Consider the following 18,745-nt stretch of genomic DNA (forward strand, 5'->3'; position numbering starts at 1 on the left):
ACCCGACATATATATGTGAGTGTATTTTATCAAAAATATGTTTTTTATGTTTTCTTATCTTAGTAATTATTTTTAAAAAAGTCTTAAAGTCTTATATGAAAATAAAGCTGTTCTTTATTTCAAATAATTGAAGTAAATAAATACAATGAGTTTTATATTTTATTATATCTTATATTATTGTTATATTGTTATTGAAAAAATTGATATAATCAACAGTTCTTCCTGTTCTCTTGATTGTTTCTTGCTTGTTTCAAACCATGATAATAACCTACAAAAGAAATAACATAGTCCATTGAAAATTTAATATACAATAAAATACTTATATGAAATAATTACCTGTGTAATATACCATATAACCACTAATATACCATGACATCAACATACTTGAAAGTGCGTCTGTATCATTATCTGGTAATCTAGTACATTTTATTAAAATTTCGTATTTTTTTTCCAAATAAAATGTTAAACTTATTCCAAATTACTTATTAATATTAGAAGTATTCAGCATTCCATTAGAATTTTTAAATTGTACTTACTTGGCCATTAATTGTGGTGGTAAAGGAGGTGCAGGTGGCATTATATCAGTCATCGAATTGAAAGATGGTCCCGGTATGAAGTGATGTTTATACGCATTTGCTTCTTCAGAGTCACAATCCATTTTTTCTACATTATATTTTTTCGAATTTACATTTGTAGAAAAATTAGTCTCACAAGTCTCATCGTTCTCTTCATTGAATTTCTCTTCCAAAGCTTTCTTTCGTTGTGCTATTTGACTTTGCAAACCTTCTGATTCTAAAAGAGAACTCAACTCGACTTTCTCTGTATTACCATAGCCTAAACACAGAGTAAAAAAAATTTTTGTCATTTAATAGAATTACTGAATGCCATTCAGTTACTGTCCTTACAGGCAATGTATTAGAATTTCCCATGCATAAATGTATATGTATAAATGTTTGCCTTGATATATGTAGTAATAATCACTCGTCTAATGAGGAGAATTATATTCCAAGCAGCTAATAATGAACAATAAGTAACATGCATGTTTATGGTTCATGACCCTATATCCCACGGGTCTCCCCATAGACATTGACAGGTACTCCTGCCCAGTTAAGGACCTGCTGAATGACACTGCGATAGACTATGCGAAAGCCTTTACTTCATATATATATATGTATTTTTAGTACATTTCTTAATTGACATAACCATCATGCTAAAGGTATTACCTACAAATTTTACAACACACGTGCCATTGTTTTCGTAAATTTTTGATATTATAGCTTCATAAATTTCTCCATCCTCTGAGTATATTGCACGATAAGGTGCTCCTATGATCCATTTCTATAGAGAAAAGATGTGTATACAAATAAATATAAGTAAATAGCAAAATAAAATAATTTGCTTCTTAATCAATATATTTAATAATATTCTGTATCAAATTTGTAATATTCTATCAAAATCACAACCTTGTGTAATTTACTTGCGTGTTTAGGCTGCTTAAGATTTTGTAGGTCTTCTTTCGGTTGAGAATTTCCAACATCCATTCCCATTCGCTTGATAACTTCTTCTTTTGCTAAATTTATTGCTTTATCATATGCTTCTATTAATGCACTATCATCCCAAACATTATCATTGGCTGTGTCTGTATCCTTTTGAGATAGCAAATTATACGTTATTAATATTGATACAAGTATTTTATTATCAAACTATTGCAAATTATCATATATGTCATTTTTCAAAAATTGACTAAAAGGTAGTGGATACTGTTAATTACGATTATGCCAAAATCTTGTACTAAAAAAATGTTAAAACCATTACGTTTCCATTACCATACATACGTTTCCATTTCCTCGTATAAAAAGAACATTCATATCATCTGCCATTTTAAAATAACATCATTTAAATATTGAATTTGCTTCTGAAATATTAATTTGTCTCATTTCTTTAACTCTAACACATTGTAAACAATGATGACATACCAACTATAATACTAAAAATCTATTCCCCATTCATTCGAAAGATTATTTTTTGAAACAAGGTTAACATTGAATGTTCCCAAACTTCAATAACTGTATTTTACTTTCTTTACAATATCTAACAATATATTAGAATACTATAAAAAAATATTGTATGCACAAGAAACTGTTTATAGCGAAATAGCAAAAGAATTAATCACATATTATAACTAAAACGAGATTGTTAAGTAGATTATATTATACTGCATATGCGTTAGTGTTTCAGCTGGTAAATATAGTTTTTATATCTGAAGATAAATAAGATTTAATTCTATAAAATTGCATAATGAATTATACATCTATCTATTACTATTCGTATTTCCCCTTAGTTGTATGTTGTCAATAGCATCAATCACGAACATATAAATAAATATAGAAGAAACCGTTCGGAAATGGAAAGGGAAAAATGAACATGGAAGACAAGAAAGTTTTCTTCAGGTTTAGCGTATGCGTGATACGCTTTGAATGTCTCAGATAAAGATAAAGATACTCTGCTCATTTCTATTTGTTCCGCAGAACGAGAAATTTGTTGTCTTTCATATTGGTTTTTACGATTCAATTTTTGGGCAGTTTTCCCTAGCGAGTGTCGGTCCCTGTTTGATATAACCAGACCGTAATTTATACAGATATGTATTATAGATATATATTTGTAAAACTGAAATCAGATGAAATAAATGTTGCCTGAGGTTTTAAACGTTTAATAAAAACAATATTTCATTTGGAAAAAATGTAAGATATGTAAAATTACACATTGATCATTTTGCTGGTCTTGTATCATAAAACGTGTGGCCCGAAGAGCATGTCACGACCGGCATACTTCAAATCCGACGGACTGACGATAGAGATAAAGATGTGGCGGCACTCGGCGACAATGTATATCGCTGAACCATCATGAATGAACCATCAACATCCCAACGGTCCTTCCACCGAAGGTTCTAGAAGAAAGAGCACGTGGCAACGATCGCGGACGCCTAGCAAATGCATGGACGGTGGGGATGTTGAGGGATGACAAAAGAAAGTAATCGGATCCGATCGAAAGTAAAATCATAAGAGTCAGTCTTAGAAAGTCGCGCCTGGAGTTCGGACGTAAATTGTAAAGTGTATTGATGTTAGAAAAAAAATAAAGTTTTCTTTTTTTATTTTTTTACCTCAAATTCCTTTTTTATTTTGTTATTTTACGTGACAACACCATCGGCACCTGGATGAACCTTGATAACTCGGCCCAGAGGCCAATGCATGGAGGGAACGTTGTCCTCTCTGAGGATGACGATTGTGCCCTTTTGGATGCTGTGTCCACCCTTGCTCCATTTATTGCGGTTGGTTAGCTCGTTCAAATACTCCTTATGCCAGCGGTTCCAAAAATGTTGTTTAAGCTGTTGGATATGCTGCCATTTGGAGAGTCGGTTCGATGGAATGTCCCTGAAATCTCGATCACGTAAGCACATTAATGAATCGCCAATGAGGAAATGTCCGGGAGTGAGGGCTAGGAGATCATTTGGATCGGTGGAGATAGGAGTTAGCGGGCGGGAATTGAGGACTGCTTCTATTTCTATGATAAGAGTATTACGGTGTTAAGCTCATATGTTTCTGTTTCTCCACTCGCGCTGCGCCATAATATCCTTTGATATTTCCGATCCTCTGGTCGTACGAGGAATTGCCGATACATTTTCTCGATGTCGCCAGTGAGTACGTACTGATGAGCGCGGAATCTGTGGCGGATCGGTATCAACAGGACGCCGACAGGTCGAGGCATCAACGCGGCGCAACACCTCCCGGGCGATCCGCGGGTACCAACCGCCAACACTAGAGGGCTACGACGACAACGAGTCTGTCTATCTAACTCGCTAGCGGTCGAATATACGAGCGATTGATATAAATACCGCACCTAGCGAGACTCCCTCTACGTCTAAGGCAGAGACTACCGGGCATAGCCTTACTGACGAGTCCACCGGTAGTCCCGGGACGAAACGCGCAACTCTCCCTCTCGTTTCATCCGTCATAAATCTAATTAATATACAAAATAAATTGTGAATTGAGTCGAGGATATAGGATTTCCCCATTTTCATGATTATCGTGATTTTTGTATAAATATATTTTTTAAGATACTAATAATTAGGTACTTATAAATTAGTATTATCAATTATTTTGCATTTATAATTCCGCCTCTAGTATAAGTGTTAATTGAAAACTAACTTTATGTTTCAAAAAGTACTAGCAAAGTCGTTGAGTAACAAGCCACTGATGCTAACACAAATAGCATTGTCGTAATTAAATATTTCTAAATATTCATTTTTCACTTTGAACCTGTAGAAACAATTTATTATATATACTATTAGCTAAGTAATTGCATACTTAATTAAGTCGAAATATAAAACTTAGTTATTTTGATAATTTAGAAAATAAAAAACTGACAAACATTTCAATTTAATTTATGGTTGGAACAAAAGACAGTTATTTTTCATTAATTGAAATATTGCAATGCAGAGTACTTTCCAAAATACGCCGAGAGTATTCCTGATGGTGAAACGAGCGTTGCTTCATCGAACGCAGCTAAAGAAAACAACATCTATGTAGTTGGTGGTACGATGCCTGAAATAGAGGGCGATAAATTGTACAATACCTGTACTATTTGGGGTCCCGATGGAACTTTGATAGCAAAACACCGAAAGGTAAGTAATATATTCCTTTATGGCTTTGAATTTGAAAATATTGGGGTGAAGAAAGTGACTCTATCTAGGAATAATTTAGGAATATACATATGTACATACGTATACTATAACCAATTCTATAATTTACGGTTTATAAAATACGTTATGATACGGGAAACGCCCATTTTTGTTGTAATGTGTTTGTTGTTGTATAAATTTTTCACATACGAAAATACTTATTTTTTCTCCTTTTTAAACATTATTAAATGATAAGATTTTTTAATAAAAGAAAGTGATAAAAACGCTGTCAGTTATTAAATAAAAAATAATTAAAGTTTAGGAGTTGGTAACTTTGATATTAAATTACAAAAGTTGCAGTAATAGAATTAGCGACCACATTTTTATGTTATTAGGTACATCTATTCGACATCGACATTCCTAATAAGATTACTTTTCGAGAGAGTGATTCACTCAGTCCTGGTGACTCCCTAACGACGTTCGATGTGAAGGGCTGCAAAATAGGTATTGGCATTTGCTATGATATTAGATTCGAGGAAATGGCACGCATTTATCGGAACAAAGGTACAGTAACTTAATCGATCAATACTTAACTAGCAAAAAATTAAATATCTTTCTTAAATATATTCTATATAAAATTAATATAATCTGTAACTCTGTATAAAAAGAAGCTTAATTTAAAAAACCAGTATATTTGCTGAAAATGAAACAAATAAAAGAATTAAAAGCACAATAAGAGGACTGTCCTCGCATATTCAGAAATGATGGAATGTGAACCGTGCAACTACGAAGTTAATTGGTATTCGGTGGCTTCATATTTCCTGCTTCTCTGGGTTAGGTTGCCAAATGCTGATATATCCAGCGGCATTCAATATGACCACTGGACCATTGCACTGGTCATTACTTCAGCGTTCCAGAGCGAATGATAATCAATTATACGTTGCCTGCATATCACCGGCTCGTGTTCGTTAAGCAAGTTACGTCGCATGCGGACATACACAGTTGACCAATCCATGGGGAAAGAATCTTTACGATTTAGAAACTCAAGAGAATATGGCAGTCACCGATATCAAAAAAAAAAAAAAAAAAACTGGCGAACCGTGTGTTACCACAACGAGACACGCGATGCTATTTGTCGCTTTAAATTGTGCCGCAACTCGTTTTTGAGATCTTTGCCAGGGGAGCGTTAAAATCTGCTGAAAATATATTTCTGGCTTTTCTGGATTTTAACTGAAATATGACAAATAACGTTGTAAAACATATGTACTTATGACTTACAGAGTAATTGAGTGTACAAAATATATAGTATACAAAATAGCCAGCGATTTAGGGCTTTAAAAGATCAAAAGGAAAGAAAAGAAAAGAAAAGAAGAAAGATAATATGTTGTGGCAGTCTAAGTCGATCTAAGAAAATAGATAAAGGGTGGGAGGGGCAAAGCTAGTTAATCTGGAAAGAATCCAAGCGTCAATTTCAAGCATTTACAGAGAATCAAGCGGGCTGGTTAAAGTCGTGAGTTGAGCAATTATCCCGCGTTAGGTTCAATCAGGTTAGTCCCACGCGAAATTGATCCAACCATGCGAAAACGAGTGTATCCTGATTTCTGTCGCAGATACTTCTGGCTAGTGCAGTACCTACACGGTGGTTGTTGAAATAGCCGCTTCTCATCTATTTTCCGCAGCGCGGACATCATCCTTTGATCCTTTACGACTAACGAAGTTTTCGAAGATGTACGGCAGTTTGAGATTCTACTTGAAAATGATCATGATTGCGGTCTGTGTGCCGTCTGCTCTTCTTTTTGTCCTTCCGTTAAAGACTGGTAAGTTGATACTGATTAATTATGCGATCGAAACCCTATATAATTGCTATAAAAATTCCGCTAATATAATATTCCTTCTTTCTTCTATCTGTCTGCCACTCAGGTCGTTTTACTAATTGCAATAAGTAATTTCGACTTCTTTGCGCTCTCTTTTAACGCATTCGAGACCGAAAGAAATTCATATCAGTCAGTAGGCAAGGGTATAATATACATATTTTATATATAACTTATGTAGTAATGTATGTATCATGTTAATTTCATATTTTCTTCAATATAGAATTATTATATATGTCGGGTTTACATTAGAATTAGGGTTAGGGGCGTGAAACGAATCTTCGTTTGGGTTACACGTTGTCGTTATGCAATAGAGAAGACATTGACTAGTGCAAATACGATTATTACAGAACCGGACAAGTAACCGTGGTAGTTAGGTACTCGAGAAACTAATGACAATGATCCTAGGTTCAATAACGAATCCGTGGTCGAAGGGATGATAGATGAACGTACTCACAAAATCGAAGTCGGACGCGTAATATTCACTGATCGTAAAGAGTTACTCCTTTCATCAATGAGATCGCGAGCGAGAATGCCTTTCCCGTCCCGATGATGCCACAGAGGAAAACTATAATGGGGTGTGTCTAAGGATACGAGATCATCGGGTTCGTCGAGAAAAGCCTTCGTTCAGAAAGTAAGGCAAATTGGCGTTGCTGCTAATTGGTCAATCTCCATATCGGTGGTTAGAAAAAGATGCTAGCCGCCCTCGAGGGAAAGTTGCTAGTGGGAGACGCCGCTCGTTGAAAAATATGTCTCCCCTATCTTCCCGTAGTTGGGACAAAGACTGTTTGTCTGTTTGAAGGGCTTTAGTTAACTAAACCTTAAGATTTATAACGGGCCCTCGGGCTAGCCGAACATGTACTGCGGAGACGCATCGACATCTGGCATTCATCTTACTCGAAGAATAGGGTCTGCGTGTGGCGAGCCACGGGACAGAAACCGTTGGAATGTTTACTGTCGCGTGTCGCCACGAATATTTCTTTTAAGGAGAGCTATAGAATTACTCCATACCTTTGTTAAACAAAGCGTTCATCCCGTAACGGCGGCTACGTTCGGCGACTGACTGTCGCCTCGAGCCCAAGCTCATTATCACAACTCTCGAACAATTACAATCGGATTGAATAACTACAATTGTTCAATTACAGACTCCGGTGTTCTTTCATCTCCGACATATATATATGTCGGATCACGATTCGAATTTTGGGCGCGCGACGACTCTTCGTGTGGACTAGCCATCGTTTCACAAAGCCGAGATTTTATTTACACGTATATACAGGTCTATCACTAAGCTCAACAAATAATAAGTACAACTAATAATAAGTCTAACAAACACTAAGCCTAATGAATAATACGATCTACGAATAATTAAATTAAATAATACTATTAGCAATGTTTGAGTTCAAACGAATCCACGGTCACCGGGATAACTCCTTACTAAGCGAAACTAACTTAGACGCAAATGCGATCGTCGAAAATGCTCGATGTATCACTCTCCAAGGCAATCGCAAGAATGCCAGCCTCGTGGAGATTTTTCTCCCTGTACAATTGCATTTTGTTTTCTATACCCGTTTGGAAGCATCGAGAAGGTTCCAAACGCCGTTGCTAGGCACACTCGTTGGAAGCATCGAGAAAGTTCCAAACGCCGTTGCTAGGCAGTTTCTGCCTGGAGTTTTGATTACTAATACAATGTATGTCCCATTGCATCGGCACCTCCGAGGCAACATCACACGTGGCTAGGCCCGCTCTCGAGGCCGCATGCCGCCACAACCACATTTCTCGGAAAACACATACAACCACTCCAAACCTCCGTTAGATAAAACATCCATCCCGTGACCGTGGCTACGTTCAGCGACCGATTGTCACCTGGAACCCAATCTCGCTTATTACAAATCTTAAGCAATTACAACTATAATAAAATCTAGGCTAAGGTACTAGAGGATGTTCCCAAAATTTCCAAGGAAAGGCTTCGGCTTTCCTTTCATCTCCGACATATATTTTTTACATTTGTAGTTGCGCACAGATTTTATTAAAGAAAAGTGTTAACAATGTGTTTTCATGATTTATTTCTCGCGACTGACTTCCATTAATCCCTAATATTCCAGTCGCCATAAGCGTGTAAATCTAACATGGCTGCTCATAAATGTCATCAGTAAAGTTGTGGTGACGGGTCTTTAGTTTTGCTTGATATCGAAGTAATTTTCCGTCTGCCGCTCGTTTTTCCTTATTCTACCGCAATTAGAACATTTATTTATTAATATTGTTTTAAAGTGACAAAAGTATTGTTCGTGTGAATATACGTATAAATATATATATATATATATATATATATATATATTTATGTTGTGTGTCATTTTAATATGGCTAATGTTTTGTAATTCTTCGATTGCGTTATTTATTGTTTTGAGTAGTTTATTTTATAGAGTATTCGATAATATAAAACATACGCGCACACGTACATATATATATATATATATATATATACGTATTCATATGCATATTTCTCCTGGCAGTGTAGTATTCATACGAAATGAAATGTCAATTATTTATTTATCCTTTACCGGAATGTAGGCTAGTTTTAAGTATGTATCTTAGATTATCGATTTGAATCAATAATGTAGAATGCGCATACATTAATAGTAGTTTAGTTTAGAATATAATTTACATATTTATATATAGACATGCATGTTCCGTAATATAGTTCTTATTTTATAATTCTTTACCGGAATGTAGGCTAGTTTAAAGTATGTATCTTAGATTATCGGTTTGATAGAATTCGCACCTATATATATATTTCTGACAATGTAACCTTCATTTCTTTAATAATACAATATTGTATGTTTTATGTATTCGTTAAACTATTAGTTTTTGACTTCATGTATACTTATATTTCATAAATTGATAATATTGTATTTATTGCATAGTATTGGAAGCACTGTCTCTAATATTTACTAGGTTATTACATGTTCGGCATATATGTTTATACTTATATGTAACTCTCCAAATTGATTGATTGAAATATATTTATATATATATATATATTCCTGGCGTTTCAATTATTTTCCCCTTTTGTAGTTATTCTTATTTCCTGGTTTATTTAGAATTGTGTGTATATGTATTTTGTTTATTGGTTGGATCCGTTAATCGCCCTCGTTTTGTTAATCCTTCCTTTCGTTTCGTAGTGCCGTGTGTTCGTTTGTGCATTCAAATCCTTATTCGCGTGTTTTGTATAGAATGGTTTTCTTGTTCTTGTTACGGCGCGTGCGGAGCGCGGACGTGACACCCCCGCCCTTGGAGTTCAAATTTCCAAAGGAAATTTGACTGATGGTATCTCTGAGTTCGCTCAAGGCGGACGTAGATGTCGTTGGTAGTTGAGTAACTACCGGTGTTATCGATATCCCTTGAGGTTGTGCTGTTTGATCATCGATATTTCGTCTTCTTTTGAGGTATAGTAGCGGGTGGGTGACTGAGCCGCATATTGCTCCTAATAGGGCGATTCCGCATTCGTAAGTTTCACGTAACTGGTATCCGTGTGCGGCTATATATATTATTGTCTTGATTAGTTTAAATATTGCCAGTAATCCAAATATTGCTGCACTGACAGTTCCAAATTCCATAAAACCAGTCCATAAGCTTGATACGGTATTTTTCGCTATTGTCGTTAATGTGTTTTGTCCATCATTCCCAGGATGTTTACTGTTCCAGGGACGATTGTTTTTCCTGTTGCTCCTCTGGCCAATGCGTTCAAGACTGCAGATTTTCTGCCGGGAACATGACGTGGTCCCGTAGTGCATCGAGGTCTTTTGGGTATACATTCCGCTCGTGGCCAACGACGATGGTGCTGAATATCGCCACGTTTGGCGCACGTCCGGGCGGAGTTCCTGTGGTGCGATTCCTTTGCCAAACGGGTAGTTCCGAGTAGCATTTTGTTGTATGTCGTACCTTTACTTGTACCGGAATGCATTTGACTATATGGACCGCTTCTCCTGCGATCAATGTTGAGAAATGTTAAGTTGGTATGATCGCTGCTTACTACAAGCTAAGTTGGTACGACTTCTAACGACGCTCTTTTGTCTTAGAAGTCGACCACGTTGTTCTATTGACTTGGAGATTCCTGTGTGGTAAGACGTGTGAAATATATTGGAGAAAACGAATCTAAGTGAATCGTTACTTTATAAACCCAAAACCTTATTAAATAACAATCAAAGCCATGTGTCCTGGGTTTTGGTTATGGTGTATGCAAATTCGTCGGGCGGTAAGTTTGCCAAGCTTAAGGCGTTCTCTATTAGTTTCTTCTGTGTGGTGTATCTTTGCGTCAGTGTATCATGGTATAATGTTTTCATTTCTCGAGTTTATCAGAAATAGGAATAACCTTTTATAGAAAAAGAAAATTTTGTATTTATATATATTATATTTTTTCTTTCCTTTTTTTCTTCTTTTTTTTTCTTCTTCCCCTTTTTCTTTTTTTTTGTTTTTTTTTATTGTTAAAACCTTTGTTTTATTTTAGGTTTTACGTACTTGTTATCAGTGAAAATAAATATTATGAATACTACTTGGATTGGAATTATATACATATATGCGTACAAAATCCATTTCTACATGTTAGATATAATAATATAACAATACTACGTAGATTAATACATAATAAAATATCCTTTTACTTCGGTTATATTTATTACTAACTCTCAATTAATCTATCTTAATTATTTTCTAACCACTTTCTATATTTATCAGCTATTTTATTTCTTCTTGTTAATCTGCGAAATCCATGCATGTACACTTCCTTGTATGGTGATTGATTGTTCACGAGGTAAGTTGCACTTTCACTGTTTTCGTTATTCGTTGAACTAACACGTTTTACATTCAAACAGTAATTGGAACACTCGTAATAAACTTCTTTTCTTTTTCCAAGTTTCCGCTATCTGTGTCATTCGACAAACAGTGCCATGCCTCCACAGCACCGTTATAACATTTAGCGATGCTGCTCTTTGCATTAAGGCAATTGAAGTTAATTCGTTCGTTTATTTTCAGCTGGTACATGGTGTTCCGCAAGCAGGGAGCCATAACCTATTTTGCATGTAGACCTTCTTGTATGATGATTACTTGTTTACAAGGTAATTTTCACTTCCCCTCTTTTAATTATTTATTGAATCGACATGTTGTATATTCAAACAATAATTGGAGTACACATAATAATTTTCCCTTTTTCTTTTTAGGTTTTCGCTATCTGTATTATTCGACGAACAGTGTTACACCTCCTTTTGATTTATCCATAATATAGTTATAACATTTAGTAACCTTGTATTTTGCACCGAGACAATTGAAACTAATTTATTCACTTATTTTAGGTAGCTGTCATACATTGTGTTCCACGAACAACGATCCATAACCTATACTTGCACGTACACTTTCTTGTATGTTGATCACTTGTTCACAAGGTAACTTTCACTTTCACTAGTTAATTGTTCATTGAGTTAACACGTTTTATATTTAAGCAATAATTGAAACACGTATAATAATTTTCCTTTTTCCTTTTAGGTGTTCGATATCTGTATTATTCGACGAACAGCACTATAACATATACTACCGCACTACGTTGCCCACTGAAATCGCTTTATTCATTGCTTATTTCGATTATGCGCTAGTTTTAACTTGTTTAAATGCACCGTTCGCCGAATCCCTTTTACTTCGATCTTGACGTTTTGGTTCTGCAAGATTTCTAGCACTTTGTATGGTCCAGTATATTGATCGGAGAATTTTCCTTTACTGGGTTCTTTTAGTAAATATATCGAATCTCCTATTTTAAAATCTTGGGGGTTGATTCGTCGGTCGTAATATTCTTTTGATCTTAGTTTGGATTTTATCAAATTTTCTCTTGCCATTCGTTGTACGGTGTTAATTTTATCGAACAGATCTTCGAGATATTCTGCGTAAGTTGGTTCCATGTTCTCTTCGATTATTACTTCACCAGTAGGTTCTCTGGCTAGATGTCCAAAAACTAATTCGTGCGGGGAGAATTTCGTTCCTTCGTGTACAGAGGTATTATAGGAAAACATAGCTAATTCTACCCATTCGTCCCAATTTTTGGAATTTTCAATGTATAATTTGAGATATTCTATCAGCACGTGGTGAGATCTTTCGATTGAACCGTTACTTTGTGGATGATATGCCGTCGTGGTATATTGTTTGATGCGGAATCTCTTTGCTACTTTCTTCATTAATGAGGATGTAAAGTTCGTTCCTTGATCAGTGAGAATAGCTCTCGGTGACCCGAAACGACAAATAAATCGCTTTACAAAAACGTCCGCTATCTCGGCTGAAGAGATTCCTCCTAGTGGAATCCCAATTGAGTATTTTGTTAATAAGTCTTGGATAGTTAATATATATTCGTTTCCCTTTTGGGTTTTTGGTAATGGACCTATAATATCCATACTAACCTTATCGAACGCTTTACCTGGTGTGTCTGTAAGTACCATTGGTTGCTTTGCTTTTATTCTTGTGAGTTTCTTCAATTGACATTCCTTACATGTTCTTACGTAATCTTGAATTTCCTTTTTCATATTTTCCCAATAGTAATGTTGTCGTATTCTTTGATAAGTTTTTGTTATTCCTTTGTGTCCTGCTACGCTTGATTCATGTTTTTCTCGTATTATGTTGTTCCGCGCTTCCACAGATGGGGTAATTACTTCCCCAGTGCAAATGGTGATGGTTAAGGTTTTTTCCATAAATATTTCCTTTAATTTTCTGATTGTATATCGCCAGGGTATTTCCTCCAAGTTTCCTTTGCTAATGCTGAACGAAGTTAACTGTTTTTCATTTACTGCGTCTAATAGAGATCTTAGCGAGTTTAATAAATTTTCTGGTGTTATTGGAATATTTCTATTTTCCTTTATCGGTAGGAATACAATGTATTTTCCAGAATCGTAATTCAATCTTGCTTTTTCTAACATTAAATCTTCATAACGAGGTAATTTTCCCGTTTTCTTCATTTCTAAGGCTCCTTTATCTATCGGATTGCCATGTATATCTATAAATACTACTTTATGGTCATTTACTCTCGCAATTGAGTCTCGGGTTTCTGAAATTCTTAGTTCCGCAATTATCGTAGGTCTCGTGTCCTTTTCTCGTTGTTGAATTAGTTCTGGAATTACAGTGGAGGTCTCTTTTTCGCTTGTTGTATCCATGCCTTCTTTTTCTCGATTGGTTATTTCTCTATCTGTACTTACATCGATTTCTGCTAATGCTTGGTCTAAATATTTTATGGGGGTTTCTTCTATTGTAAAATGTTTTTGGGGTAAAACCCTTTTCTTGATTTTTAGAATCACTGTATTGAGGCAAGACGTGTGGTTTAGCTTCGAATATGGGAGAGTCTTCGGTTGACATATCTATTTCGAATCTTTTTGAGACAGGATAGCGAATCGGTGAGACTTCCTCTCTCTTTCTGATTGGTAAACAAACTTCCGGAGGGTTCCTAGATAATGCGTATGCGTTTGCGTTCGCCCTGCCTTCTTTGTATACAATGTCAAATTCGATGTCCGATAACTTTAATTTCCATTTCCAAATTCTTGTAGTAGGATCTTTGATAGAATGCATCCACACTAAAGGTTTATGATCGGTTACGATGGTAAACTTTCTTCCGTAAAGATACGGTCGGAAGTGCATTGCGCTGTAAACAATTGCCAGACACTCCTTTTCTATGGTAGAGTAGTTTTGTTCGGCGGGATTTAATAGCCTTGAGGCATACGCAATCGGCAAATCCTTTCCGATTGGCCCTTGACTCAGTAAACCGCTTATTGCATATCCTGATGCGTCTGTAGTAAGGTTAAAGGGTTTAGAAAAGTCTGGATATTGCAGGATGGGTTTCGTCACTAACGCTGTCTTTAAATTATTGAATGCGTTTTCTTGATTTTCTGTCCATTTAAAGGGAGTGTCTTTCTTTAATAGTTGTGTCAATGGTTTCGCGACCTTGGGGAAATCGGGGTATAAATCTTCTGTAATATCCTGCTAGTCCCAGAAATTGTTTGATATTTTTCGCCCTCTTTGGTCGTGGAAATTTTGATACGGCTTCGACTTTCTTTGGGTCGGGTTTCACGCCATCCTCACTAATTACATGTCCTAAATAATTCACCTCGTGTCGTAAAAATTCGCACTTATCAGGTTGTAATCGTAATTTAGCTTTCCTCAGTCTTTCCATTAATTTATTAAATTTAATTTCGTGTTCTTGGAGAGACGCGGAATAAATCACTATGTCATCCAGATAGACGAATAGTTCTATTCCTTGCAGACCAGATAATATTGAATTCATCAAACGTTGAAATGTTGCTGGGGCATCTTTTAATCCAAAGGGCATTCTTTTGAATTGAAAATGCCCGTATGGTGTCGAAAATGCAGTTTTGTGGGCATCTTCCTGTGACATACGGATCTGGTGAAAGCCCGATGCCAAGTCAAACGTGGAAAAATATTTTGCACTTCCTAATTGATCCAATATTTCTGTAATGTTGGGTAGTGGGAAGGCATCGCCAATCGTTTTATCGTTCAATTTTCTATAATCGATGACTAATCTCCAGCGCTTATTTCCTTGCGAATCGGGTTTTTGGGCACAATCCATAACGGGGAGTTATATGGAGATATTGATGGTTCCACTACGTCCGTATCTAGTAGTTCTTGGACCTGTCGATTTATTTCTTCTCGATGTATTGGTGGATATCGATACTGTTTAGTATTGATGGGTATATTATCCGTTGTAATTATCCTATGTTCCAGAACTTCGGTTGCTTCCAATGTATCTCCTGGAATATGAAACCTATCTTGATTATTACGAATCAATTTTTTAGCATTTTCCTTTTCTTCTTCGTTCAAATGTTCGAGTCGTAGTAACTCATTTATTTTATCGTATCTACTTTCCTCCGATCTTAGAACTGTATTGCACGCTGTCCTAGGAAGCGGGTGGCGGGGGGGGGGGGGATTTTCAAATTCTTTAATTACCATCGTTGGTGTTGTAAATACGTAATCTCTCGAAGTAGTATTTATTACTCTTATGTAACCTTTTCCTTTATGATTCCTCACAACTGCATTACCAAAATAGATTCCCTTGTTCGGCTCGATTCTTGGAATAAATCCCTCTTTTATCTCTGGATTAGCGATATTAATCGAACACGTTATTGAACTTCGCTTCGGTATAATTATTTTTTCTTTAGTATCGAAGGGAATATAAATATTTCCCCACTTGATATGTTTTTCCTCATAATCTAAACGAGCTTTACAACCTGCAAAAAATTCGGATCCTAGGATTCCGTCTTGATCGATTAGCAATGAATCATCGACTACATGAAAAACAACCGGATGGCCCGCAACCTGTATTACCGTCTGCCCTAAGAAGACCAGGCTCGTTGCCGTAACTCCTCGCACTTCGATTGATTCCTTTTCGTCGATGATGGCTGAATCGAGTATAGCAGGTTTCTTGATAATGTTGATTTCCGATCCAGAGTCTAATAATAAACTCGTCTTAGTCTTTAGATCTGGGGAAACTATTCGTGCAGTTGGGGTCGTTGGGGAATCGTTAAATTTTACTGAAATAATTCGGAGAGGTCGCCTTCCGAATCTGAATTCAACTCCTGATGATTTTCCTTCGCCGGTTGCTTGTGCTTCACTCTTTTCCTTTTGCCTTGAGATTCTGGATTCTCTGTCTGTGACCTCGTTTGGTTGTGGGATGACTCCCCCACAATATTTAGTGGTTGTTCGTTCGATCTTATGGTCGGCATTGCGTTCGCTCTGTCTCTCGTTATGGGTGGTGGAGTCGATCTCGCGGGGGTGGCTGTCCTTGTTGTGTTTGTTGCCGTCGGCGCCGGTCGCCTGGTTGCCGCCTGTACTCTTGGGCGATTCGGCGTATCGTTCCTTCGTGGCTCGCCCCATTCTCCCGAAGGACGTGTTTGGTTTCCCGATGGTCTCGAAGCATAGGGTACGATTAATCCGGCATCTACTCGGGCTTTAAATTTGTAACAGTCTTTCACTAGATGCCCGGGTTTTTTGCAATAGTTACACGTGATATTTTGTCTTGTAGAATTCAAAAAATTCTGCGATGGAGGTAGCGATCTTCGATCTTGGTGGTTGTTCCTGATATTGTTGTTAGTGTTCGAAGGATGTGCGTTGTCGCGTCTGTAATAGTTCGAGGGTGTCGGTCGTTGGGGTCGCGTTCTATCGGTTATTTGTTTCAATTCGTGTGTTGCTTTGACGGCTTGACGATACGCATCTTCTAAAGTATGGTACCCTGCTATTTTTATTCGCATATATACCTCGTTCGGAAGTCCTTTAACGAAAGCTTCTTTCGTTTCCCAATCTATAGTATCTTGGATATCGGGGGATATGATGCCGTAGTCGCCTCTTTCTCCGTCCATTATTGCCAATCTAAGATTTCTAACGCGATCCATATAATGTAATATGTCTTCCCCGGGTCGTTGAAATATCGTTCCTAATTCCCCTTTATATTCGTTAAGAGATTTCTTTGGGCCGAATAGATCCTTTAATTTGTTTCCGAAATCGTTTAGACTCATTAATTCTGTGTCTTCGATGTCGAGGAGCGCGTGTCCACGGAGCTTATTTACTAACAATTTTACCAATTGAGGTTCTTGATATCTGGGAACCATATTTCGCGCGCGCTCACAAGCTCTTAAAAAGTGGAATACCGATGGTCGATATCCGTCAAACACTGGCACCGATTCGATCGCATCTTTTAGCTTAATTGGCTGGGTATGTCCACTCGGCTGGACCGTCTCTTGTTGCGTTGTCGGCGGCGATACGGGTGTTTTAGGTTCTTGTTTTAAGTTCGAATAAGCCGCTTTGTAATTCGGCGAGTTTTGCACTCATATCGCGAAAGTTCGCATCCCATGCTTTAAGCTTTTCCGACAATGTCAAAACCATTTCTTCGTCCAACGATTCCACTACACTCGCCATTGTTTCTTAAATATTTGTTAAATATATATATTAATCAAGATAGACTAACTAAATATTAACGACAAGACATGACTGAACTCGGTGCAAAGGAATGAAGTTATGCTACACGAAATAACTGGTAACACAATGCACAAAACATTAACTAAATTAAACGAGACTTACATAAATGCAAGTCACGTATAATCGAAACAATGACTATTGAAATTCGGTAACAATACAATCCATGCTATCGCATTAAAGTAGCACACGGTATTGACACACACAATATCACGAAACACAAAACAATATTACAAAACACTACTAAATAAAATTATAGTGATTAACAATTAATTAGTTATTTCAACAACACGTTACTGTTGACATTAAACCAACGCCATACCAAAGAGACACGCGAGCGACCATGTTGAAAAATTCGTCGCGCGCACATACAAATAACAGCCAATGCAATACAATACAGCATCATAATAGCAATGTTAGGTACTAAAAAAAAAAAAAAAAAAAACAAGAAAAAGGGGCAGAGAGTTAAGGAAAATATATATAATAAATAACAACTAACATAATTATAACATATTATATATATTATATTATATACAGGGATACAGTATTCGTACAAAGGAACAGATCCAAACGAAAATTATATATATAAAAAAAAATAAATAATATATATATGTAATATTGTGATATAATATATTTACAAGGAATGGATGATACAGATGTTAATCGGACAGAAAAAGACGATTGTTGTTCAACCTGAACTATTCACACCAAACGTACAGAAGATCACGTGGCCAAGATCACGTAGGTCTCCTCTTTCCAAAACTACGCGACCAAAAAACAAACGCCTCGGCTCTCGCGACATTCCACGCGGTTCACCCGCCAACTCCCAGACCTCTCACTCACGATACTACACTCGGCCATCCTGCAATAACATCTGCCCTCAGATGTTGCCTTCTATCTCGCTGTCATCAGATGCGTCACTTTCGGCGTTTATGACCCAAGGTTTCAGAAAATCAGCAGTAGTTGATGACCGTTTTGGCCCCTCATGCTCTCCTACCTTCTCCGCAATGTAGCGATCATTCCGCATTGCTCGCACAATCCGGTACGGACCCAAAAATCTTCCTCCCAGTTTTAATCCTGGGCCAAACTGCGTTCTCTTTATGGCCACCAACTCTCCACTTAGGTACTGTTTCGCACCTTTTCTTCTTTTGTTGTAGTGCCTCCGATTTTCCTCTTGAGTAGCAGCAATTTT

General features: G+C 36.7%; 1 protein-coding gene across 6 annotated transcripts; it reads right to left on the reverse strand.

The window, feature by feature from the left end:
• Positions 1-152: 152 nt before the first annotated feature.
• LOC143305003 (survival motor neuron protein-like) lies at positions 153-2,805 on the reverse strand. 6 transcript variants are annotated; one of them, XM_076627557.1, is made up of 6 exons: positions 2,761-2,805; positions 1,464-1,646; positions 1,224-1,338; positions 537-834; positions 337-416; positions 153-268 (listed from the first exon to the last, which is right to left on the reverse strand). In XM_076627557.1, exons 1-6 carry the CDS (start codon positions 2,788-2,790, stop codon positions 210-212), a joined length of 765 nt encoding a protein of 254 aa, XP_076483672.1. In that variant the 5' UTR covers positions 2,791-2,805; the 3' UTR covers positions 153-209. The 6 variants fall into 6 exon arrangements, with proteins under 6 accessions (XP_076483672.1, XP_076483674.1, XP_076483675.1 ...); XM_076627559.1 differs by lacking the exon at positions 2,761-2,805 and adding an exon at positions 2,323-2,749; XM_076627560.1 differs by lacking the exon at positions 2,761-2,805 and adding an exon at positions 2,310-2,749.
• Positions 2,806-18,745: the final 15,940 nt, after the last annotated feature.

This window comes from Bombus vancouverensis, unplaced genomic scaffold (genome assembly GCF_051014615.1).
Source record: "Bombus vancouverensis nearcticus unplaced genomic scaffold, iyBomVanc1_principal scaffold0073, whole genome shotgun sequence".
Lineage (NCBI taxonomy): Eukaryota > Metazoa > Arthropoda > Insecta > Hymenoptera > Apidae > Bombus > Bombus vancouverensis.

Coding starts and splice junctions, on each gene's coding strand:
- LOC143305003 (XM_076627555.1), bottom strand. CDS start 1,880: ATGGCAGATGATATGAATGTTCTTTTTATACGAGGAAATGGAAACGTA. Junction 1,339..1,463: donor ACGCAAGTAAATTACACAAG/GTTGTGATTTTG, acceptor TTTTCTCTATAG/AAATGGATCATAGGAGCACC. Junction 269..336: donor TTATATGGTATATTACACAG/GTAATTATTTCA, acceptor TTTCTTTTGTAG/GTTATTATCATGGTTTGAAA.